Consider the following 26,838-nt stretch of genomic DNA (forward strand, 5'->3'; position numbering starts at 1 on the left):
GAACTAAATTATCAGAATTGCCTTTAGTTTCAAGGCATTATCCTGTAATTCGGGAAGTGAAGGGAGGAATGACAAAGAGAAATATAAGAACTGTTAATTTTATAGAGCTGCCATAGTTTGAAATGATTTTGGTCACAGGAGTGAGATGCAGGATGAGGTAAGTAGGTAGGGCCCACTTTACCTAGTGTGCTGCTTAGCCACTTTAGGATCTACTCAAGGAACATACTTCATTATGCATAGTGAAATCTAAAGATGTGTAAAATTGAACATTTAGTTTTCCTTGCTCTATATGCCAATTCTGTTGCTTACAAAAGTGAATATTTTGTTACATTGCTGAGCACTAGAAAAATGAAACTATTGCTACCAGCTGTTTACTTTGAAGGCTGTGCATTATAGAATTCTAATGTTGGGTATTTTCCTGTAAGTAGAGTCACTATTAGGAAATGATAACCTAAGTTCTGTTTCATGCTGTTTTCTGTAATAGTCTTTGGTCATGGTATGATCATTGTCAGATTACACCTCACCTCTGCCTCAGCTGACTTCCCCACACTGACTCTCCCTGATAGACCAGCAAGTGGTCTCTTCTATAAGTTGCTCTAGGGCTGCTCAGTGTTCTTCAGAGCGATCTGCACAGATGTCATTTATTCTTGGAAGGATATGTTTTTGTTTATCCATCGGAGGTGTGTGTCATTTTTAATTGTCAGTCACATGCACTAGATTTATGCAAGTTTTTCTCTGTGAAGTCTTAACCAGCATCTGGAGAAAAGCATTGGTTTCAGAATACCTGAGCATTGGTTTTGGAACATTGGGTTGCCCTCACCTTTCTGGGCATTTTTCTTAATGTGTGGCTGTGTGAATATTTATACACATATATCTTCACTTACATTTTGAATTTATTTAGGTTACAGTACAAAACATAGTGTATATTTCTCCGTCTCCTTGCTGATTCTGTTCACTAGATCTTGCATTCATCGATTCATACATTCATGGATCCAAAAATGCTTAGTAAGAACATCTCATTGCTAGGCACTGGGCTGGGCTTTGGGGAGACGGTGAAGCCTACAACACTTCTTTCTCTGTCAGAACTTAGAGCTTGGAGGTGGATAAACAAATGCCTGAAGTGTGATGGGTCCTTATGTGCTGTGGTAGAGAAAGGGCAGGATGAGGTGACTTGGATGCACATAGCCACAGACCTTGTTACTTTTCTGCTTTCTTCTCACCCATTGAGCCCATGCCTCCTCACCCCATCTCTTTTTGATTTTCTTTTGCATTGTCCTGTGTTCATATCTGTTGTGGGCATACTTTATTCCCATCTCACCTTCATCCAGGAAGACTAAAACTTCCTTGTTCCTCTTATAAAATATTAGATTAACAGCCAACAATATTAGTTGGATAGATTGAGAAGAAAACTTAGATTGGATTTTGGAGGATGTTCTGAAAATTATTAGGTCAGTGACTGGGGTGAAAAGTGGGGAATTGATTATTTTTGAAGATGAGATAGGTATTACAGTCCTTCCTTCAGTTGTACCTGCTGAAAAGCCAAAGCAGATGTTTGATTAAAATTTGGGGCCACCACTCAGGGAAAAAATTATGTATTTTGCTGTGGTGGCAAAGTTGTCTTCCCTTTTTTCAACCTTACTCAGGCCAAGATAATTATTCATCCACTTTGGAGATAGTGAGCATGATGAAATCATAGAGAAGTGAGCCCTGTAAGCAGAAATCTGTGCTTGCAAACTTCCTTGAAGAGAATATGTTGTGAGATTAGAAATCTGAATTTATCGACTCACCAGCCAAGCTTAATTGTCAAATCACTATGTTGCACACTTGAAATTAACATTGTGTGTGGACTGTCCATTAAAAAAAAAGTCTGAGTTCAGGGGAGGAGGCTTTCACTAGTTTTCTCAGGGTGTTTTTGGGGGTTGGGGGTTGTGGTGGGTTATAGAGAGATGGCTTTATCAGGTTAGAATCAGTATCAGCCTATCTGTATTTAAGTCATTTATTGATAAACATCAGAAATGGACTCTGAACCTGCCAAGCAAACAGAGAAACTTATGATCACTCATGAGTCAGAGAAGTGATGAGAGGGCAAGGCGCTGGGGCTGTGTGGCATCTCAGTGTCTTGAGGTGGTAGGTCTTCTAGATTATTGCTCAAGTAACTCAGCCCAGCTAATTTCTTGTCGCTTTGGCTCTCCATACACACTTCAAGAATATCTATCTGGGTCAGAGATCTCCCTACCCCATCAGTCAGCTGGTGCTAAGGCCTGAGTCCCAAAGCACAGATATGGTTACTAGAGAGTTAACCCTTTTTTTTTGGGGGGGTGGGCAGGGGGGAGTTAGAGATGAAATCATTGTGATGCAGGGAGCCTTATTATTACCCTCTGATTTAGCCTTATTATTACCCTCTGATATAGCATCATGGTCTGTTCAAATTCCAAAATCAGAATATTGGATCAGAAAATTTCATCTTTTCACCTATCTATCCTGAAGGGTGATATTGCATAGTATTAGGTTGTAATTAGGGAATGAACTGCTAGGAGAGCAATCTTCCCAGATCAGAATTTTTTTATAAATGAGGGGTGCCTGGCTGGCTCAGTTGGCAGAGCATGCAACTCTTGATCTCAGGGTCTTGAGTTCGAGCCCCATGTTGGGTGTAGAGATTACTTAAAAATCTTTTAAAAATGTTGACAGAACTGCTGCCAGTCCTAGAATTTAAGTTTTATAAAATGATCAGGTCAGCTGTTTATTAAAATGTATGAAATTCAAGGTCTATTTAATTTGTGTTACATGTCAAGGTAATAATAGGTATACCTTAAAGGTCAGGATACATACTTCAGCCTGTAATGTAACAACTGAGGTTTTCTCAAGCTGAATCAAGACTGGGAAGACAAATGAGACTGAGTTAGTTCCCAAACCTGGATGCCTATCAGAATCATGGATAACCAGTCCTTAAGACCTCACTTCCAGTGTTCTATGTCTGAATTGAGAGGTCTGAGAATGTACATTCTTAAGCACCGAAACTTGATTCTATTATAGATGCTCATAGGACTACTCTTTGGAAATACTAACCTATAGTGTGGTCCTTGGCAATTTTCTTCACTTAGCAGGAAAAAAGTTGGTTAGATCTAAAATGGTCCCTGACTGTGCCTTCAAACAGTGAAAATGGTAGGGTTCTTCTTTAAAAAAACAGCTCATGGGGCACCTGATGGCTCAGTGGTTGAGCGTCTGCCTTAGGCTCAGGTCATGATCCTGAGGTTCTAGTATCAAGTCCTGCATTGGGCTCCCCATGGGGAGCCTGCTTCTCCCTCTGCCTGTGTCTCTGCCTCTCTCTCTGTCTCTCTCATGAATAAATAAATAAAATCTTTAAAAAAAAAAAAAAAGAAGCAAGCTCATAATAGATAACTGACTAGAACCCCAGATCCTCCAAAGAAAACCTCATTCTGGATAAATCTTTGTCTCAGGAAAGAATCTTCTGAGCTAGACACGAGCTCAGAAAGATTTCTAGAATTCCCCTGTATATCTTATCTGAAGAAAGATTGCAAGACAGCATCCAAGACTTTAAGCCTTCTTGTAGTTCATTTTATGACAGACTGATTTTAGAGGTAGCAAAAATGGGCATGGAATTTTATCATAGGATCTCTTGCTTTTCCATGGAACTATGCTTCCCTAACCTGGCTCATCTTCATAATCAATTATTAAACTTCAAGAAGATGTGCATTTAAAAAAACTGTTAAGGATAATTTTCATAACACAAAATCTTAAACCAATGCAATAAGTAAAAATTCTTAAAGTTCAACCTTAATAGAAAGTTCCCCAAGTCAGCGCTTTCTGTTTCCATATGTAAGTTGGTTTATCCATTCATTCAGCAATATTTACTGAATCCCAACTGTGTGCCAGATATATTTCTACCTCTGTCTAGAAATTGTGGTGTGATCCTAGCCAGCTGCTTCCTTTCCCTTAGCATCGCCTTGGGTCTGTCACAAATCCTGCTGATTCTGTTTCCTCTGCACTTCTTCTGCCTTTAGAGCTGTGCTGTCCCTTGTTTGAATTGTTTGTACAGTTTGTACAGCACAGAAACACTGGATTTTAGTTTACAGATTCTGTACCGTGCACTAAATGGTCCTAGAAATGAAGGAGAGTCCTGTTTCAGTAGCTGCAGGAAAGAAGGGGACCTGCTATGATCTTGAGACTTCAGGGCAGTGTATTTTAGATGCGCAGCTGTCAGCATTTCCTCATGGACTTCAGTTTCAGGGAAATCAAATGAGCCTTAGTGAACTAGCTATTTTGGAGCTCTGGGGTAAGGCTCTTCCCTCACCCAGGGCAGGGGCTGTTCCTTGCACTGTGGCTATTTCCTGTTTCTTATTTTATAAATCAGTTAATAGGCAACTAATTATAAAATAAGGAAAACAAATTAGCATTTTGTTATGATGGAGGATAAAAGGCTGAGTCGTACAAAATAAGGCATTTATTTGAATTTGAATGACCAACCAAGAGTGGCTTCTCCAGGAAGACTGAGGTTGTTAGGCTTAGTGTCAGTTGTCTATTGTCACTCAGAGATAGCACTATTTTGTATAGTTTTCCAGTACATATGTCTAGTGAAGTTGTAACCTCATTTAGTTCTTTGTGATCTCCATTGTGTCTGCTGGGCATAGAGTAAATGTTTTAGAAAATGTCTTGACAGGATGTGGGCAAGTCCTCTGGGGGACTTTTTTGCATATGTCTGACCTCCCAGACCAGGGAGCAGCTTGCAGCAGGTGCTACTGTGTCTGCCATTGCTGCCTTTCATCTCCTACTTTAAAAGAAGTAAAAGTTCTCAGCTGATGGTGCCCTCCAGGTTCATGTTTGGCTACCTTTAAGAGACTCTGGAATTCCTGGAGAACTGTAGGGTCTCAAGTACAACTAGAGTTTAGACCTGAGATCTCTTGCCCTTAGAGCTACCAATTGACCTTGAGAGCGCCATGATTTAAGGTACTGTGGGAAGTAGCAAGAAGGTTGGGACCCTGAGTCACAGTACAGCTGGGTTCTGGTGAATAGTAAGGGACAAAAGTAAATACCTTTTGTCTCAGTCTAAGTGTAAAATGAAAGCAAAAATGTCTGCCTTACATAACCTAAATTCTCTTTTTGTAGATCAAATGAAGTATGTTTGAGAAGGTTCTTGGAAAATACTAAATGTTACTTAGGGCAGAATATAAGCTTGGATGCCTGAAAGAGTTTGGTCTAGGAGCATAGGTGTAAGCTGGAGTTTGTACAAGGCAACAGTATTCTGGTGTTTGTTTCTTGAAGTATCTAGAAGTTTCTGTTCACATCTGTGAGCAGAAGGTTAGACAGAATATTAAGGTCAGGTTCTTGGTTAAAAGCTGTTCATCTCTCTCCACAAGTCCTGACCACACGTGATCTCCCAGGAAGTCCACTTCCTAATCTTGAAATACAGACCTAACAGGAGAGAGTTAGTAGTCATTGCTACCTCTTGTGATAGCGTGCAGAGGAGACTTGGAAGGACCACTTAGCATTAAGTAAAAATAATATTCCAGTTGCTAAAAGCAGCTCACTTGTAAAAAGAAATCTGAGGAGTCTCATCAGTGCTTTTAGGATCAGTGCTTAGAGCATTTCTGTCCCTTAGAGATGCAGTTAAGGACATAGGCTCTAGAATCAGACTTGAGTTTAATGTCAGCTTCACCACTTAGTGTGGTGACATTGAACACTGCTGAACCTGTTTCCTCATATAAATGGGGATATTGATACTAAACTCCAGATACTGGTGAAAATGGAGCTAATGTACAGGTTTACATAGCACTTGGCATATAATGGACATTATAATAATTATAATAACTGTAGTGTTTGTTATTAGTAGTACCGCTAACTAGTAATAACAGTATGTATTGAATAGATACTTAAGAAATAGATTTTGATGATATATATGAGTGGTTTGGAATGTATCCATTTTTCTATTGATAAAAATTTAGAAATTGTATTTTAATAGTTCCTATATGTTTTCCTTAGCAAAAATTATTTTTGATTGAACATAACACCTTTAAATAACTTGGGGCAGTTTTTATAGGAAGAGGATCTCTACCTGAACTGATTTACTGATGGATTCCATTTAATAAATCTCTATTATATATCATGATGGTTTATTTAGTTTCCTTGATGCTCAGGAAAAGCTGCTGAGCAAATCTTTAAACTTTGGGTAAATAATTGAATCTTGAAAGCTATTCATTGATTCCAGATACTAGTGTATATTTACTTTAAAATATTTGATAAGAAAAATTGGATAGTGGACACTATTGAATTTCATTTATGAAAGACTAATTTAGTCTGTTGAATTTTGTGCATAGGGGCCAATTGGTTTCTAATAAGTATCTTAGTTAATTACTGTCTTTTGATTCCTTCCATTTTTAGTTTAGTGATCAGTAAGTGCCTCCCTGTCTTGGGAGCTCCCAGCATTTAACATAGCCCATGGGAGCCAGTGCCTGCACCTAAACAAACTATATATTGTATATACCGTCAGTTAGGCCAGCCTGTGCCACTGTGTCTAGTTTTGGATCTTCCATTAAAAGAAAGTTCTCCAGTTTGTCATAAAAGTGAAAGTAAACCCAGTCATTTTAGATATTTTAAGGAAGAAAAATGCTTAGCCCAGAATAGATAAGACCTAGTTACAATTGTACAACAAACTCTTTGGTGTATAATGGTATCATTTAGAAGAGAGTGGCACATATTCATTGTGAGTTCTAGTGGACAGAGAAACTGGGGCTGTCTGATACAGTTACGAACTTGGTGGAAGAAGTGAGTGAAGTATTCCAACATTGAAAAACAGTATGGCAATTATGTTTGAGAAGATACTTGTCTTAGCTCAGGCTGCTATAACAAAATACCACAGACTGGGTGGTTTAAATATTTATTTCTCATTTTTAGGGGCTGGAAGTCTGAGATAAGGTGCTGGCCAATTTAATTCCTAATGAGGGCCCTCTTCATGGCTTGAACACAACCACTTTCTCTCTGTTTCCTCCCGTAGTAGGTGAAAACATGAGCTCTAGTCTCTCTTTTTTTTTTTTTTTATTTTAAAGATTTTATTTATTTATTCATGAGAGATACAGAAAGGGGGTGGGGGGAGGCAGGCAGAAAAGCAGATTCCATGCAGGGAGCCGGACATGGGACTCGATCCCAGATTGTCAGGATCACACCCTGGGCCGAAGGCGGTGCCAAACTGCTGAGCCACTGGGGCTGCCCTCTTAAGTCTCTCTTCTTATGAGAACATTTAATCCCATCATGGAGGTCCCACCCTCTTGACCTCATCTAAACCCGATTACCTCCCAAAGGCTCCACCCCCAAATACCATCACTTTGAGGCTTCAATATATGAATTTGAGGAAGAGACACAAACAGTCCATCACAATACGTAACCTTTTTAAGCCCTAATTTTATTATCTTTAAAAATAGAAATAATATTTACTGATTCATAAGGTGGTTCTGAGATAATGCATGTGTATATGCTTAAGAATTTGGTATATGGTGGGGCACATGGATGGCTCAGTTGGTAAGCATCTTACTCTTGATTACGGCGCAGGTCATGATCTCAGGATCCTGAGATGGAGCTCTCGCTCTGCTTGAGATTCTCTCTCTCTGCATTTCCTCTTCCTATGCCTTTAAAAAGAATTAAGAATTTGGTACATACTAAGTTCTCAAAAAATTAGATGCTGGTACTGTGATGATTAACATATTTCAGGGATGTGCCAGAAGTGCTTTTGGTATTTGTTGAAAGTCTCTACTCAGTAAATATTTTCAGTTCTAAGAATCAGTTAATGATTTGATTTGTGCTTGTGAGCCTGAAGATAGGGATGCTGCTCTGTGAACATCCTTCAGTTCCACATTGTTTTTTCTGTATAGGCATCTTTATGTCCTTCTGCTTTCTGATTATGTATGTATTCTTATTCTGTCTTTGCTTTTTTTCTGAATTTTCATCTGTCTCTTTCTGCGTCCCTCTGTCTTGTTCTCGGTCCCTGTCTGTTCTTGAATTTATTTTCTCTTCTGTTTTTTTTTCTCACCACTGACTATAATGAATAATTTACAGTGTATATTATTTTGCTATATTTTTAAATCTTTGTTTTATTTCAAACGGTATTGTCTTCAGTGAGGTGTATCCTCGACATGTGACTGGGTTACTTGATTATCTTTCTGCCCCTGTCCTGCTTTCCCAGGTGTTGAACCGGACAGGTATCAGAGGCCTGAATTTGTTCTTGGCTTTATTATGGGTAGTGCTGGGGTGGACATGTAGGAGTGAAGTTTTGTGGTGCTAGATAATGCTTTAAAAAGAAGTTGTTTAGGGATGCCTGGGTGGCTCAGCGGTTGAGCATCTGCCTCTGACTCAGGGTGTGATCCCGGAGTCCCTGGATTGAGTTCCGCATCGGGCTCCTCTCAGGGAGCCTGCTTCTCCCTCTGCCTAGGTCTCTGCCTCTCTCTCTGTGTCCCTCATTAATTAAAAAAAAAAAAAAAAAAAAAAAAGGCTGTTTAATGTTATCATACATACAACAATTAATTAGCTGCTTTTCCTCCAAACCTAACCATGAGGGAGCCCTGTCCCCCAGGTTAGAATGCCCCTCATTGTGGAAGTATGCCCCTCATTCCCAGGTTAGTGAATGTTACAGCAGCAGGACTCCCTTTACTTTGGTTTTCCCAGCCTTCATAATATAAACAGAATTATTTTATATCTGCTAAGAGGAAACCAATCATTTGATAACCTATATTTTTCTACATTTAGCAACTGGCATGTACACAATAGGCTTTCTTGTATAACAGCATATCTTTTAACCATGGTAATTAAAATAATTTTGAATAGATAATAGTTATACTTAATTATGGATCTTATTAAAGCCTCTAGTTGATGTAAGCTCATTACATGATTAGTTTATGAGACTTGTTTTATGGCTGAATTGGAGATGCTTGAAGTTACCATTTTTTGGTTTCTTTTAAGAAAAGAATATGTGTAATTATAAGTTATGGTTTTTAAAAATTTGTAATAAAACTCTTTAATTGCTACCAGTCTGTCAAGCAGTAATACAAAGATTGGCTATATTTGTTGTGCTGATTAACATACATGCTGTAACAAGCCAAAAGCATGTTGTGAACATATATTACTAAAAGAATATGAACGTAATACATGCAACAACCTGGATGAATCTCCATAGCAATATAAGTGGGAAAAGGCAATCACAAAAGATTATATACCATATGATTCCATTTGTATAACTTTCTTAAAAATGACAAAAGTAACAGAAATGAAGAACCAATAAGTGATTACCAGGGATTAAGGAGAGAGTGATGGAAGTGGCTGGGTGTGGCTTAAAAAGTCCAGTAGGATAAATCTTTGTGATGATGGAAATGTTTTGCATTTTAACTGAATCAGTGTTGATATCCTGATTGTGATATTGCACTAGAATTTTGCGAGGTGTTGCCATTGGGGGAAGTTGGTTTAAAGGATACATGGGATCTCTTTCTATTATTTCTTAAAACTACATGCATGGGAGTCTGCAGTCACTGCAAAATAAAAAGTTAATTTTTAAAAATGAGTTGTAATATGAATATTCTGATGAAACAATATTTCCTCCCTACACATTTCTTTTTTTCCCTTATTATTGATGGTTCACTTGATCATGATTCCTTTATTCACTGAAGAAATCATTATTGAACACTTGCTTAATTTAGCCTTATAAAATGAATTACTCTAGGGCAGCCCAGGTGGCTCAGCGGTTCAGTGCCACCTTCAGCCCAGGGCCTGATCCTGGAGCCCCTGGATCGAGTCCCACGTTGGGCTCCCTGCATGGAGCCTGCTTCTCCCTCTGCCTGTTTCTCTGCCCCTCTCTCTCTCCGTGTGTCTCTCATGAATAAATAAATAAAATCTTAAAAAAAAAAAAAAGAATTACTCTAAAACCAAAATCACACCAACTTGTAACTGTTTTGTAAAGGATACTACCTCATTTAGTAGTAAGGTTTGCTGCTAGTTTACATCCTCAAAGTCATCTCTTCTGTAGATACATTTTGAGGCCACGATAACATTAGCTTTAAAATATTCAAAAGTTTTTTTCTAGGTTAAAATTATTGTGGCTGTGCTTAATGGTGTAAAACGGATAGGTCTTGATGACATGTTCATCTCTGTATAAGAGGAGAAAAAATGTTGAGTGGAATCTGGGTACTGCCAGCAGGCACTCACTCATCTTTAAGGAGATGGGGGAATTTCTCTGGAGGCAGATGTCCTGGAAGGCCCCAGAGTTTTCCTGATGAAGTAACATTCTTTCTCTCAGTTTGGCTTTGGACTTCTGACAACACAGAATATGATGAATATGAGCTCTTTTCTGAGTTACTTTTCTGAGCATGTGACTTTGAGCTTAAGGTTCCTGAAAAACTGAGTTTAAAGAGACAACCGTACTTGTGATGAATGACCTGGGGAATAATCTGTCTGTTCTCTAAGTAAAAGTTGGCTTCTGGATTAGCCAGAGCTGTGGAGGATCTCTTGTTTGGTCTTTGTCCCTCCTGTCCCCAGGAGAATGACTTGCTGAATTGTGCTTTGACATAATACTAAGGGTATCAGTGTCTGGTGAATGAAATATGGTGTGGTATTTGATAACTGGAGATAAGATTTTACGACCTTAAGATTGGAGAAGACCTGTTTTTTTTTCTAATTAGTAAAAGAGTTGAGAGATTCAAGGAGACTTCCCCACTAATCCTCAACACATACTATATGGTGGGCTCCCCAACTTGTTGGTCAGGTAAAAAACAAAAAAACAAAAAAACAAAAAAACAGTCCTGGCTATAGCCACATGACTGTGGGGCACAGAGGAAGTATTTCCTCTTGTCCCTCAGCCCTGGTCAGGTGCACACTCCTGTCTTTCTTTGACCCTTTCAAAGGAGGAGTTCTTCATAGCCTAGTGGTTCTGATTTTGACTAGTTAATTATGGTTGAGCCTTTTTTGTGCTTTATAGAACATGAAAATGTTCCAGTGAGTTGTGTTCAAGTATTGAGGGAATTTTTGATAAAAGTAATGTTATAAATAGGTTAGGCTAATCTACCTCACCCAGGGTTTTTTTTTTTTTTCCCCCCACCCAGGGTTTATTTAACCTAACCCGTCTCTGAACCATATTCTATTAATAGTTTCATAGAAAAATGCATTTCACTTATTTGTCTTCAGTAGAAACAGCCTGTTCTCCGATTTCTTCTGGAGGTGGTCATTGGTCATTTTTTCTGCTTGGCTGCTGTGGTCAAGGTGAATGCAGTTGCCCCACGTTCCCAGGGCTCTTGGGCAAGAGGGCAGTGGTGGTAGTCTGTGTTCTTTGGTGGTTCTGTGCAGATTCTAAACTTTAGGGGGAAATTTCCCATACTGGCAGCTGGCAGGATCCGTGATGATGGAAAAGTAAAAGGAACTTACGCATGTGTGAGGGCCCTGGCTGGGACAGCCTCTCAAGATACAAAAGAGGACCACATCTGATTTTGTTCTTTGCATAGAAATGTGTAAAAACAGTGGTAGCGTGAGACTAATTGGTTCGAAATCAGCAAGGTTAATAATAATATGTAATATGATAAATGTGCAATATACTTTCAAGTATTAGTGTTTTTTCTCTGTCATTAGATTCACATTCATTGTTACTATCTTACCTAATTTTTTTTTCTTGTCGTTATAGTTTCAAACCATGAATTATGTAGGACAGCTGGCTGGGCAGGTGATTGTCACTGTGAAGGAACTCTACAAGGGCATTAACCAAGCCACTTTGTCTGGGTGCATCGATGTCATTGTGGTGCGGCAGCAGGATGGCACCTATCAGTGTTCACCTTTCCACGTTCGGTTTGGGAAGCTGGGGGTCCTGAGATCCAAAGAGAAAGTGGTAAGTGCAGAGGACATCTTGTTCTCAAGGAGGGTGAAAGATTACATAATAAAATAATAAATTGTTCTTTTGTGCTCTCTGGGCTTTTTTTGGGTGGAAGGGGAGGTGCCCTGTATGATGTTGAAGGTAATGGTCTGAGAAGTCAACCTTTATGTATTGTTTTGAAATTGCTGCTGAATATAAGCCTTACTATAGAAAGTCTCTCCAAGAGGGAGAAAGGCTGAAAATTATCTTGATAATCTTATCTGTTGCAACTCAGAAGAACAAAATAGAGAAACTGAGATTATAAATGGGAAAGGTTAGATGTCTTTAGAAAATTTCTTTACCTTATACAGCACTTTAAAGTATTTAGGGCAGTGCCTTTGTACCATTTGTGAATGGAATAGACTGATGTAATCAGGAATACATTACATTTATTTAAACAAAATTAATGCCAAATTTGTTTTGACAAAGCTGTTAAATCTTATTTGTATCTAAATTTTGTTAGTGATACCAGGACTTGTCTCTGTATCTTACTAAATGCAAACCTACAGGCCATAGGCTTATTGGCTTTTATTTACTATGGGGAAAATTCATTCAGAAAGAAAATAATTTGTGTTGGTTTGCCTTTTTCCTACATCCTCTCTCCTTCAAGTAATGCAGCAATGGGAAGACTTGTTCATGTATTTGCTGTCAGTCGAATTAGAATTCTGAGCTGGGGATCCCTAGGTGGCACAGCGGTTTAGCACCTGCCTTTGGCCCAGGGCGTGATCCTGGAGACCCGGGATCCAATCCCACGTCGGGCTCCCGGTGCATGGAGCCTGCTTCTCCCTCGCCTATGTCTCTGTCTCTGTCTCTCTCTCTCTCTCTGTGACTGTCATAAATAAATAAAAAATAAATAAATAAATAGAATTCTGAGCTGGTATAATAAAACCTTGCGGGTACATAGTAGTAGTTTTCTTTCTACTCCTACCCCACATGATCTACCTGAACAATATAGGGAGATTTTGTCAGGATTTTAAAGCACGATGAAAGATCCACACCATATTGGAGCATAGAACTATATGTTAGAGGACCACTGGCATAAGTTGGAAACATCTATTTTCAGATTTTGGCTATTTTACATAGGCAATCTTATTCTTTAAAATAGAAGTTTCTCTCTATTTTAATTAAACTTAGGTTATTTGCGAATGGAAGAAAATGTTCATGAATTTTCACACAGCTAGTTATCCTCCCCGCTGCCAAAACACATCTTTTTCTTTTAGGTGTTATAAATCAGTTTTCCACTGGAGAGCCACGTTGCCAGGTGGCAGGGTTTGTGAGGTCTGGCCTGTGTTCAGTCACCCTTTGGAAACCAAAACCAGTTGCAGTTCTTTTAGTAACTTGGAAACATTCCATTGCAAAAGAGTGTTCAGCCACAGGTTAGCTTCTTGGAATTTTTTATTTCTTGCCAGTAACACTAACCTGTAGTACTTTCAGACTTTATATGCTCTAGGAGAATCTGTACCAGACTGTTTATGCACTGAAACTTGCCATGAGCTGTGCAAAGATTGATTCATAAAATGGCTGATATGGCACTTTTGTTTTTCTGTGATCTGAGTTTTTTTGATCAGCAGATTAGTTAAGTCTTCTGGCCTTTCAGAATGGAATCTGCAGGCTAACGTATATGTGAGCATTTGTGTATCTGTAAATAGTATCTGGACAGACAAACCTCTTTCTACATGATTTTTGCCTCTAATTAAGAGGTACAGTGTCTGTACAAGGCTGCCCAAATGATTGGGTTAAATGCCTTATCAAACTCTTGGATTTTAGAGATGTCTGGGTGGCCCAGAAGTTGAGTGTCTGCCTTGGCTCAAATCGTGCTCCCAGGGTCCTGGGATCGAGTCCCACATTGGGCTCCCTACAGGGAGCCTGCTCCCTCAGCCTATGTCTCTGCATCTCTTTCTGTGTCTCTCATGAATAAACAAATTTTAAAAACCAAAAACCTTGGATTTTAATAGGAATCTATCCATAAGACATGGGAAAAGAGAAAATTACTTCTTGGCAATAGTATCCCAGAAATCCAAAAGGATATATTTGGGAGGAAATTTGGCTATTTAACCAAAACACAGCTTTCCTATGACAGTAAAACTGAAACCTTGTCTCCCTTGAGATACTCAGGCAATTTGGATTAAATCTTATTTTAGGTCAGTTTGGATTACGGCAAGCTATTCATTGATTTTAAACTAAGACCCCGATTATGGTGACACCTATGAAGTGGTAGACTTGGACTTGGAATCATAATCACCTTAAAGCCTCTGGTTAGGGAGTTAAGAATATACTAATTTTCCCACTGCCATTGATCTGTTCTATCAAATAGGACACAATATTCCCAGTATACTTCGTAACTCAGGAATTGAATTTCAGAAGGTAAACCTGCAGTTGATACTTTTTAAATATTAATTTTGTTGATTTAACACAAAACTAATGATTTACTTACTTACTGAAGTTAAATAACCCAGTGTATTAGACAGGAAGTTTCCACTGTAGGTGACAAAAGTCCACCTTGCAATTAGCTTAAGCAAAAAAGGGAATTTATTGGCTTGCATAACTAAAGTCTAGGAGCATTTGAAGTTATCAGGGCTTTATTTAGAATCTGAGGGTGTTACCAGAACTCTTATTCCTCCCACCTCTCAGCCCTCCCTCCCTTTGTGTGTGTGTGTGTGTGTGCGCGCGCGCACGCGTGTGTGTGTGTGCGCGCGCACACGCACATACGCTCTCTGATGCAAGATGCCACAATACCTGCAGACTTACTTCCCAGGAACTCAGCAACCTAGTAGAGACCCATTTCTTCCTACAGAAGTGTCAGTCTTTAGCCTCCCTGTCAGACTTGGGTCACATATATCTTGCAGAGCAGTCACTATAGCTGGGGTGGAATATACTGATTGGCTTGGCTTAGACAGCAGCCCAACCTCCTTACTGTGAAGCCTCACCTGAAACAGATGGTCTGAAATAGAGGATGACTAGATTCCCAGAGAACTCCCCTTACCTGAAGAATGGCATGCCAGAACGGGCCTGCTACAGCCAGTATTGTTTTTCTTTTCTTTTTGAAATTTTATTTATTTTAGAGAGAGAGCACTGGCAGAGGGAGAGACAGAGGGGGAGAGACCATCTCAGACTGACTCCCCACTGAGCATGGAGCCCAAAGTGGGGCCCCATTCCAGGACCCTGAGATCATGATGTAAGCTGAAATCAAGAGTTGGCAACTTAACCTCTTAAGCCACCCAGGCACTCCTACAAGCCAGTAATTCTAAAAAGTAAATCAATTCTGTTTCAACATCTCAGTCATATATGTTGAACAACTTTAAGCTACAGGGTAGGAAATATGACTATATAGATGAGAGTATTGTTTTAGATACCAAGTTACAAGGAGTAGTACATCAAAATGAGTATGCCAGATTTCCACTGCTGTCGTCTTTTTGTCTGTGATCCTATCCAGGGTCTCTCATTGCTTTCACCTATATTCTCTAACCATTCTGTCTTTACTTACAACCTTGATTTTTGAAGAGTACAGAAGAATACAGATAGTTATTATGTAGATTATCCCTCAGTTTGTCTGATGTTTTTTCATTTGGGGAAGAATAACAGAGTGATAGTATGCCCTTCTCAGTGCATCATCTCAGGAAACCAGTCATGGTGCCATGTCTGATTACTGGTGACGTTAACAACGTTGGTCCCTACGTCGATAGTGTGTGCTGGGATTCTCCACTATGAATTTCTTTGTGGGAAGAAATTTGGGAGACTTGCACCCGGTTTTCTATCATACTTCTACCCAAGAATTTTACCATACACTGATGAATCAGCAGGCAACAATTATTACTGGGGTGTTTGCTAAATTATTATTACTGTGGTGTTTACCAAATCATTTTCTGTTTCCATCCTTCCTAGTGCATTTATTAATTGAAATACTACTGTATCAAAAAGTTTTCCTTCTCTCTTGTTTATTCAATTATTTAAATCAGTATGAACTTCTGAATGTTAATTTTACTCTGTGAGTTATAATCTGTTATTATCATTATTTAGTTGCTCACATTGTCCTGGGTTTGGTTCTTCAAATTGAGTTTTTTGAAATGCTCTTGTCATTTTTTAAGCAGTTCCTTATTTTTTGACACCATAAGCTATTCCAGAAGAATCTACTTTACCTGTAGTTATATTGTTTCTCTGAGGAATGGTGGTTCCTCTTAATAGAGAATACTATCTAGAAACAAAGAATCTAGTCACTAGATGTGCTCATTATTAATTAAGGTGTCATTGCTCCTAGGACTTGTCATTGGGCAGAGCTGGAAAAATCTACAAACAGAGATATACACACCTTCATCTGTAAAAATCATGAGTTCCCACTGATTCCAATTTATCACCAGAAGGTTCCTCTTCATCTCCTTATTCGTACCTTATTTCTCTGACAATGAGAAACATGCCTCTTGTTATCTACAATATGTTTACTTATTAAGTCCTAGAATACACATAAAATAGTTTCAGAACTGCTAACCCTTACCTCTGATTTGTTTAAAAAAATTACTACAGGATTGGTTTGTACTTCTTTTTGTCTTTAGACTTAGAATATTTAGTCAAAATACCATTTTCCACTTAGATTAGTTTTCTTCCTTATCCTTCAGTGTGGTTATATTCCTTACCCTTCAGTGTGGTTATATATATATAGGATTTTTATAACAAGTATTTCAACAACATATGTCAACTAATGACCTCCAATGACCTGATGTGACCCAACACTCAGTGTCAGAAGGGATAATTGGTCCTCACTGGGAAAAACCCAACAGACCATGCAGTTGTTCTCACCATAGGGGCCTTGCAAAGCTAAGTACACTTAGATTGTGGACTGCTCTATTTATATCTATATTAGATTTTTCTGTATTTTAGTTTTTATGTCCCCTGAACCAGTCTTAACTGGAGTTTACAAGTTTATCTGTAAGAGTTTTGAAAGTTGGGGACCGCCTAGGTAGCTCAGTTAGTTAAGCATTTACCTTCGGCTCAGGTCATAATCTCAGAGTCCTGGGATTGAGCCTCATGTCAGGTTCCATGCTCAGCAAGGAGTATGTTTCTCCCTCTGACTCTCCCCTGCTCATCCTTGAGTGCTTTTGTGTATTCTCTCTTTCTCATACAAAAAAAAAAAAAAAAATTCTAAAAAAAGTTTGGAAGTTAATATTCATTTATTATAAAGTATTTAAAGATATTCACAATCTACAGATGAATAAATTACATTATTTTTAAGTGATAAGTAGTTAATATTCTATATAAACAGTTCTTTGCATGGTAGTACAAATCATTGACATGACTGAGCAAGCTGAAACCATGCAAAGCAAACTTAATAATTGAGAAAAATTAGGGTGTTTCTATGATTTTTACAAACCTTTAAACATTTCTGTCGGTTATAAATATATAAGAATGAAAAATAGTAAAATGATGTTTACTATGTCACAATTTAAAACATTAGAAACTTGGAGAACTAAAGTGTCGTATTTCTTTATAAAATAACTTACCAAGATTAGTTGGTTTGAACAATGCTTATCTTCTTAATGTAAAACTTAAGATATGGAACAAGCATCTTTTCTTTGTTTTGGCAGATTATCATATAGTTTGGATCAGCTTTCAGGTTTTCCTCTTTGGAACATTTGATATCATGAAGTATATCTGAGAGTTCCTTCAATGTGAAGTTTTTTTCCTGTATCACTTCCTCTAAGCCATCTTCATCCTTTTGTCACAGCCACTTTCCTCCTTTGTGTGGATAAGCTAACTTTTACTACATTCTCTGGTTGTACATTTTGAGACTTTCCAATGGTAGCAGGGTCACCATTCCTAAGTCAGCTATTCTATTTTACTTCTAGTAATATTACTTTTCATTAGGTTGCACTTTGATCTTGGCTAGTTTCCTCTTAATTATCCATTTTTATAAAATGTCACATGGGTTTTTCAGTGGGAGACAAGAAGACAACTAGAACTATAAGCTTTGCTGTCTGTGTCTGAATCAAATAACATATATGCTTTGACTAGTCACCAATAGAACCAACAGACTTTGAAAAGTGATATGATAGATTACCGATCATGATGGGCATCTGTTTTTATTTAGTGATTTGTAGACAAAAGAGCAGGCAGTGAAGTTTGTACTTTCTGCAGTTACAGAAAGTTACAGTTAACATACCACAGTAACTGAAATGTGTAAGTTTTTCTGAGCCATGCCAGGTAAGGCCTGTCTGTGCTAGAACTCTGAAAGTGCTCAAATGCTTATTGATAATATTTCCCCTATTTTATGCCATTTGGGAAATTAAGTAAAACATTTTATGTTCTAAAAATAGATGATAAGACATTTTCTTTCGATACCCTGTTAATCCATCCCCTTCCTGCCCCAGGGTCTGGTTAGTTCTTTAGGGTAGGATGGTATTTAGGGCGAGTAGCAGTGTTTTCTCTGGGACTGTCAGTCTAGGAACCTCAGTACTAAGTTTGGCTTGAGAACCCAGAATTTAGGTTTGGTTTAGCTTCAATGAAAGTTTTAATACTAAATCACACTTTATTTGTCCTCTTAGATTGATATAGAAATCAATGGCGATGCAGTGGATCTTCACATGAAATTGGGTGACAATGGGGAAGCTTTCTTTGTGGAGGAGACTGAAGAGGAATATGTAAGTCTAGTGGGTTACATCCACTTTGCAGATTGTATTCAGGCCTCCAGGACCTGTCCCAAAACAGAAATAATGTTCAGCAGTTTTCATGGTTGCAGAGATGATTGTTGCAGGTTAAACAAGTTTTAGTTTTAGACTGAAGTGCTAAGTTGTCAGAAAGGAGCTAGAGGAGTGAGGAACTTTTCTTCACACCAAGTGTCAGGGTACAGAGAGCATGTAGAAGACCTTTGCACTTGCTCTTTTTCTGTATTTAGTGAGCTTTCTTATTTAGTATTTATTAGAGTTTACACCTTGACTTGAATACTCTCAGTTCCACCTAAATAATGAAGGTGTATCTCTACAGGCTGTGTATTTGTACATGTGACCTTTAAACTTGGAAAACGTATTTACCATTTTGTTTAGGGATGTTGGATCTCTAACCTTGAATAGTCTTGTGAGTTAGTTTATTATGGTCTCAAAAGATTTGAATTAATTGGCCTATATCTTTTTAAATGATTATTACATGTTTGGCTTCTTTCGGTTAAAGAGCAGTTTGTTTACCCACCCCCATCTACTGATGTGAATGGTGGTAAACAGTTCTTAATGGAGTTAACGTGGATCTTAGAAGAGGCTTCGTTACAGCTTTTAGCACAAAGATTAAAATCTTAGCAAAAATGACAGCCTTCAAGTTATTAAGGATACAGGATTACTTTTGGGGGTTTTGAAGATGGAACTGCTCGTTGGATGTCATAAAATTCACAAAGAAAAAAATGTCACAAAAAAATAGCAGAATGAGATCCTTCATCATTTTTAATTTAGAGAGAAGCCAACAATTTATATGTCAATATGTAGAGCAGCATTACAAAATTTGATTATGAAAGGGAACCTTTCCAGACCAGTATTTTTTCCAGTACCTTAATTACTTGTTTTTATATTACCTTGTTTGTGTTTACTTGGCCTGAGCAAAGTTTTACCTGGATAGAGACTGAAGCAAAAGGCAGAATGAAACAGTAAATGAGTTATCACAAGAATAAATATTTTTGATGTGTTTTGATCTGTTCCTTAAAATCGTGTATTTCAGAGCAGTGATTGATTAGGTTTTATATAAACAAGTGAGAGGACTGGGTTATTGATCATTTGTTATCTGGTTCTCGTGGTTAGTTCTGATGATTCCATTTATAACTATACTTAGCAAGGTTAACTTGAAGAGTGTCAACTTTCTAGCCTCTTTTTTCTATTCATGTATCATCAAATTGTTCACATTCTCTTTAGAATAGTGTACTTCTCCTTAAAATGAAAAAAAGTTAATTCACCAACAGCATTGAAATTACTACTCGATGTCATGTACTATTGAATATAACATGCCCCCACCCTCTAGGAGTTTATAGTTTTGTTTTTTTTTTTAATCAAAATAACCTACAAGAGTTTATAGTTTAAAGGGAATAGACTACCAAAACTCATCTGGCTTCCATTTATTTACATTTTTATTTCTCTTAAACTTTGCTCATCTAAACTGTATATTGTCAGCATCCTTTTCAAGCCAGTAGTTCTAGATCTATCCCTGTCCTTTTGGTAGTTGCCCAGTCATCCATAGTATGAAGGCACCATCTAATGGTTTAACCATCTAATGCTTACAGAGATTTAGGTTGTTTCATCCGCCCACCCCACACATTACAAACAGGGCTATAACAGAACTAGGAAACACCACCAGAGACCACATAACTTTTAAGAAGCACCAATAAACTTTATTTATAACAAGGACCATTGAATTAAAAGGCCCCAAAAGTCAGAGACCACAGCCCCTCACTTGGGTGCCGTGGGGGCATGCTGAATAATATCCTATTGTCACAGTTTCTCTGTAAGTATATATTGCTGGTGAACGTAAATTTTGCTTGGATAAACAAAATTTTGGCTTTGGTGTAATATGTCTACCAAAGCCAAATTCAAAAGCTTGATTTAGAACAATTATGGAAACTCACTCATTTTCAGGATTATGTAAAAACTTTCGAAAATTTTAAGTTATTTGAGGTTAATTTATACCTCTATTACATATCTTCCATTTCCCCATGATACAAAGGGATGAAGTCAGTGACTAAGAAGTTAATTTTCTGAACACCAAATGATCATTTATTTATTTGATATTAAACTACAAGTTTAATTACTTAATTTATTTTTAAAGATATATTTATTAATTAGTGTGTGTGCACACACAAGCTAGCGGCATGGAACAGAGAAAGAGGGAGGGAGAATCTCAAGCACAGTCCCTGCTGATCATAGAGCCCAGTGTGGATTTCGATCCCAGGACGCTGAGATCATAACCTGAGCTGAAATCAAGAGCGGGATGCTTAGCCGACTGAGCCACCCAGGCATCCCATGAGTTTGGGTCTTATTTTCGTCATTTGAATTCCTAAAAGTCTGTCTGTCTTAAATACATTGCAATTTTAAAATCCACTAATTTCATTTGTTAACAGAGTATTGTCTATTTTACTCACCTTCCTCCACCCTCATTTAATTTAGCAAACACAGATTTTACCATAGATTCTCACTTCACTTACCTGTCCTGCTGCCCCCATCTGATGGGATGTTCCAGATCCCTGCCTTCTTATTTCCCTGTTACTACTGTTCTTCGTAAGTTCTTGACAGAATGCTTTGTATTGCCTCTGTAGAATGCTGCTGCCGCTTTGAACTTCCCTTTACAGAGAGTTTACTTGGCTGTGCTTTAATTACAGTTGTTGTGGGTTTGTGCTAATTTGGTATATCGATTCCTTCAAATACATTCAGTTAGATGGACCAAACGAACTATTTGTGTGTACCAGGGTAAAGGCCTATTCAGAGTAGACTGGGCAGTGCCATAGTTCAGTATAAGACACTCTTCTTACTTAGGGACTGTGTATTCTTTCTGCCACTGTGAATTTAGATACACAAAGAGTTCATTATTGTTTTTGGTTCTTTGTCCACTTGTTGTGGACTTTTCTTTTTCCATGTTCTCTTTAAGGAAAAACTTCCTGCCTACCTTGCCACCTCACCAATTCCTACTGAAGACCAGTTCTTTAAAGATATGGATGCTCCTTTGGTGAAATCTGGTGGAAATGAAAGACCATCTCAGAGTTCAGATATCTCACACATCTTGGAAACAGAAACAGTTTTCACTTCAAGTTCTGTGAAAAAGAAAAAACGAAGGAGAAAGAAATGCAAACAGGATAGTAAGAAGGAAGACCAAAATGCTTCCCCTGCCTCCCCTGCTGCAGAGGATACTGTGGATGTGGAAATGAGCTCTGATGATGACAAGGCGGCCCAGTCAGCAAGGTAGGGCTCTTTGTGCAAGTGCGGGGCATCTGTGTGTGCTTTATGCAGGAGCTTGGGCAGAGCTCAGGTATGGCAAGTTGCTGTTTCTTCCATGGATCCTCAGGGTGAAGTTTGGATTTGTTTTTCCCCAGGTCAGTTTATTGTGGAATCAGTGCAAGAGGCATTTTCCTTTCTCTTTTCTGCTATTCTATAAAATTTGCCATCAGACATCCTGCTGTGGTATAAAATGTCACTTGGAGCAGACCAGCAGTGCATATCTTTCCATCCAGTAGGTTTCCAAAAGCCAAATGAATTACAGGTCACAAAGAAGATCTGAATTAGTGACTTGGCCCTGGGGCTCCCTTAAGTGTATATCTCCACTCGGTGGGGTCCTGGTCTTGGTATCTCACCTATTTCTGAGAAGTTTAGAGTTATTTTGAGTTTATCACAAAAATGTTCCTAGTAAGTTGAAGAGGAATGGAGGCTTTTTGTCATTAAGTGAGAAATCTTGATTACTTCTTATTTACCAGCTCAGTAGAAGAACTTGAAAATATATGGCAGTTTTCAAGTCAGCAGTGCCTAAGGTTTAAAAGGTATAAGTTGGGGCTAAAACATATATTTTTTTGTTCAAGATTTTGATTTTTAAAAGGTTAACTTAGACCTGTTCAGTGGTTGCTCTGGCATTGGAAGAGGATCATGTGTGTGTCGGCAGGGTGGTTTACTTTATTGATGAGCATTGGACAAGAAGTTGCTGCCCACAAGTGACCCTAAAGTTCTACTTGCAGTTCTTCCAAGATCCACCAGAAAGGACCTGAAGTAACTCTTTGCCTTCAAAGTTTAATGACATGTATCCTTTATTATAACACAGTTGAACAAAGTTTAGAATTCTGGAACAATCTGCAGCTTCAATTTAGGAAGTTAAAATATTTCTAAAACATATTCAATTGCCTACTAAATGCACAAGAATCATTATTCTAAAGGAATTTTATAAATGAGTGTTGTAAGTGAATGCATCACAAAAATATTAGTGCATGCCATACTTTTCCAGATTGTACAAAAGGCTGAGTTAGCCAAATCTGTCAGAGTACTGATTTGGTTGACAGTTACAAATGGTTGTCCACTTTCTCTTTGAGCCAGAACCTTGCTTGCTTGGTAAGCAGGCATGTCTGAATGCACTTAGAACTAGGGCATTGTAATAATTTTCAGGAGCTTGGTGGTTTGCTTTTTCTTTAGATTACCATGGATCATCGGTACTGCCACTTGGAGGAGCTCTTTCCTAAAATTTCTTTAAAACAGGATCTGCTTAATTATGTAGCCAACAGAAATCAGGACTTTAAAAAAAGGACAAAATAGAACAGTTAAGGGAATTCAGGTCAGATGTATACTGAAGTAAGCTCTGAGCTGAAAGCTAGAAGATGAGGCCCATTATGTTTTGGATTGTAGAACAGCAGTTACTTTGTAACTCTGGTCTGGGCCCTTGTTTCTTGTAAGATTTATTTATTTATTTATTTGAAAGAGCAAGCATGCAGAGGGAGGAGAAGCAGATTTCCCCACTGAGCACAGGCTCAGTCTTATGACCCTAAGATCATGACCTCAGCTGAAATGGAGTCAAATGTTTAATCACCTGAGCCACCCAGGCATCCTGGGCCTTTATTTCTTAATCTATAAAATAAGAGTTAAACTACACGGTTAGCAAGGCCCCTTCCAGCTCAGTATCTAGATTCTAAAATAACTGGTGGGGGGAGATACTTAGGATCAGAAGTGTTAACAGTACATTAAACAGGTTAAAGAATCAGAGAAAAAAGAATGGAAAGTCAACTGCTTTTGCAGTTGTGCAACCTAGAAATTAGGTGGGGTTGGGAAGTTTACAACTTTCAAATATCTTCCCCTGCTCGGGCCCCTACACTTAAGAAAAATTGTGTTTCCAGAGAAACATCTAAAATTGGTTTTGTTTTGTTTTTTAAAGATTTTATTTGTTTACTTATTTGAGAGAGAGGGCATGAGCCAGGGGGTAGGGAGATGAGGGCAGAAGTGAGAGGGAGAAGACTCCTTACTAAGCAGGGAGCCAGACTTGCTGGTTCAATCCCAGGACCCTGAGATCATGACCTGAGCTGAAGGCAGCCGCTTAACCACCTGACCCATCCAGGTGCCCTCTTAAATTGGTTTTTATTTTAATTTAATAAATAACATTCTATTTAAATAGCATTCTCTCTGCTTTTCAAGAATTTCGATGGAATAGAATTAAGGTTAATTGAGGCTCCTTGAAGGAAGCAGGTGAGAGATGAAATCATTCTTTAAAGCAGATTGCTATTGCACAGCTAAAAGAGACACATTGGTGAAAATTGGAGAGCCTGAAACTATACTGAGCTTTGTGTAAACTATACCTATTAAGTCTCTCCCTCAAGATAGACTTTGGCTTGTATATAGCATAGAAGCCTTGTTTGTCCTTCCAGAAGATGGAATGACTATATTAGTGTATGTGTATTAAAAACATTGCACCTAGGCTGAGTAGTCTTTTGGAGGGAAGAGACTTGTCAAATTGGATGGTGCTCTAGCACAATCCCAGCACTGTTAAAAATGGAGAATTAAGACTACATCATCAGAAAGGAGTCTCTTTTTTAATCCCCCAAAGCAGACATGTTTGTAAGTTATATCTGGAAACTAGGTACAGGGAGCATAAGACTTTTTATAAACAGCATCTGTTGCCCTGAGGCTGCATACTTCATCTCCTGATCAATAACTGGCTTCTGGAGAACCCTCCATGTTCTTCTTTGGTGACAGGAATCTTACAGTCTGCGTTTTCTCCCCTTCATTTCTTTTTCGTTTCTTTTCTTTTTTTAAAGTAGGCTGCACACCCAGCATGGAGCTCAGTGTGGGGCCTGAACTCACAACTCTAAGTTCAAGACCTGAGCTGAGGTCAATAGACCCTTAGCCAACTGATCACTCAGGCACCACCTCCCCTTTATTTCTGACACAGTAGACAGAGAAACATTTTAGGGCTCCTTTCAGTCCTACCATGTTATCTTCTATGGGAAATGCCCTATATCCAAAAGCAAACTGAGACCATTAGCCATACTGAAATTAATTGACCAATACTGTGGTAAGGCTGAGGATAGACATTGTTTACAGAGTTAGTGATCTTTGGTCATGGTAGTTAGCAACCCCATTTATCTCTTATATACCACCAATTAAATAGATGAAAATTGATTTAATCTTTCATTTATTTTAGCTTCCTTTTGATTTTCCCCGCTGCTTTTAAAAAAAAAATTGAGGTTTAATTTACATGCAGTAATATCCATAGAACTTAAATATGCAGTCGAGTGAATTTTGACAGTTGTATCATGTAACCTCTGTTGGCTTTTGAATAGGAAAGATAATTGGTTTATAAAATGGTATTAAATTTGAAGCCTTGTTAAATGCATCTGTGAATGCTGAATTGCTCTATTATATACATTTAGTATGAACTTTAGCAACTGAACCTCCCACTTCCCCCAACCTTGACTCAGTGTTAAACTGTTTACTGCAAATTCTCTGCTGTTCAGCGTTAATGTGTGTATTGGTCCTGTATCTTGACATATAGCCAGTGTTCACACTGTTGTCTTCACATTCCAATATTTACACTACCTTTTATCTTTATATCATGTATTTCATTTATGTTACTCTCTTGTGGTCTGCCTACACTGTCGAATGCTCTCAGGCATATATGCCATTTTGAAAAGCACTTAGCAAGTTTTTAGAAGTCTTGGTTTAGTTAATGAGTCATAGGACTGAAGGGAACCTCAACATCAGCAACCTTTTCCATCATCTAATGGGTCTGAACTAATGGGCTTTATTTTTGTCAAGCTATCCCCAGAGAAGACCATTTCATATCTTCCCTGAAGTTGTTAATTTCTAATCTCTCTCTCTCTCTTTCTGTCTCTCTGGGTATTTTACTAAATCCGCTGAACTCTTCTGGTCTTACCTTTTATACTGCAGCAAAATAGGTTTCAAAATATAAAATATTTTTAATTAAGTTTATGACTTTTACATTGTTCTTTTCAAACCGCTTTCAAATACATGAATAGTGATGGGTCAGGCTGTCTTATGCTTTCAAATTTGTCAAGTGAGGACTGTTGATAAGCATCTGGCTTTCCTTTTTACAGTTTTTATCATTTGAGTTTCATTTTTTAATAAATAGAGTATTTTTACCTAGATGTCTGCCTTTTTCAAGTATATTTTTCTTCCCTTGAATGAGGTATTGTGTCAGAGTTTAATTCTTTTGAGAGAAAGAAGATTAGGAAAACGTTAAGTTAGATGACGCAGCTATATGGAAAAACTATGACAAAGCAGACATAGTGGTAAAGCAGAGCACATTAAATGATACAAAGGAAGAAAGGTAATATTAAAAATTAATCAACTGATTTCTCCGTTTTTAGTCTACCAAATTAAGTCATACGGATATTCTCATTTTACATAGAATATCTGTCCTGGTAGAATGTAGAATTTTCTATAAGAAGCTCTTGAACTGGAAAGTTATAGTGCTTTATACTTTTCAGAGTTTTTATTTGTACTTTTCTTTATACTTTTCAGAGTTCCCAACATATAATATACTTCATAAATCTCATATAGACTCTGAAATAGAACAAGTGATAAATTTCCAAAGAAGATGAAAAACTGGGGCCCATGGTGCTTCTGAGGGATGTTTTCAAGGTTATATGGCAAGTTAGTTACGTTAACTGAAAATTTAAGAAAACCAAAGGGTAAATTAATTAAAAGCTTATCAGCATCAGTTCATCCTCCTATTGTTCTGAAGTCTCTGTATGAATCTTAAAAGCATTTATTTTTGTATCATTTTCCTCATATCCCCACATCTTGTAGATTCTAAATAAGGATAAAGTTCTCAGGTAATTCTTGGCCCAAACAAAAAGAAAAAATAAGTTCTGCATGTTTTAAGTTTTTAGGGTGTTTTTGAAATTTTGAACTACAGCTCATCGTCAGCTCATAGTCTTATGTTTTCTGTCATATACAGGGGAGTATAGTGAAAGAACAAGGGCTTACTTGTTTTGAATTCAGCCA

General features: G+C 38.0%; 1 protein-coding gene across 6 annotated transcripts in view; it reads left to right on the forward strand.

The window, feature by feature from the left end:
• Positions 1-26,838, forward strand: part of LPIN2 (lipin 2) — an 81,160-nt gene that overhangs the window by 32,581 nt on the left and 21,741 nt on the right. For all 6 annotated transcript variants that reach the window (XM_072828941.1, XM_072828938.1, XM_072828942.1 and 3 more), the window contains 3 exons: positions 11,666-11,866; positions 18,424-18,519; positions 21,494-21,804. In XM_072828941.1, the coding sequence (XP_072685042.1) occupies positions 11,675-11,866; positions 18,424-18,519; positions 21,494-21,804 (599 nt within the window). In that variant the 5' untranslated portion in view covers positions 11,666-11,674. The remainder of the gene's footprint in view (positions 1-11,665; positions 11,867-18,423; positions 18,520-21,493; positions 21,805-26,838) is intronic.

This window comes from Canis lupus, chromosome 6, assembly GCF_048164855.1.
Source record: "Canis lupus baileyi chromosome 6, mCanLup2.hap1, whole genome shotgun sequence".
NCBI lineage: Eukaryota > Metazoa > Chordata > Mammalia > Carnivora > Canidae > Canis > Canis lupus.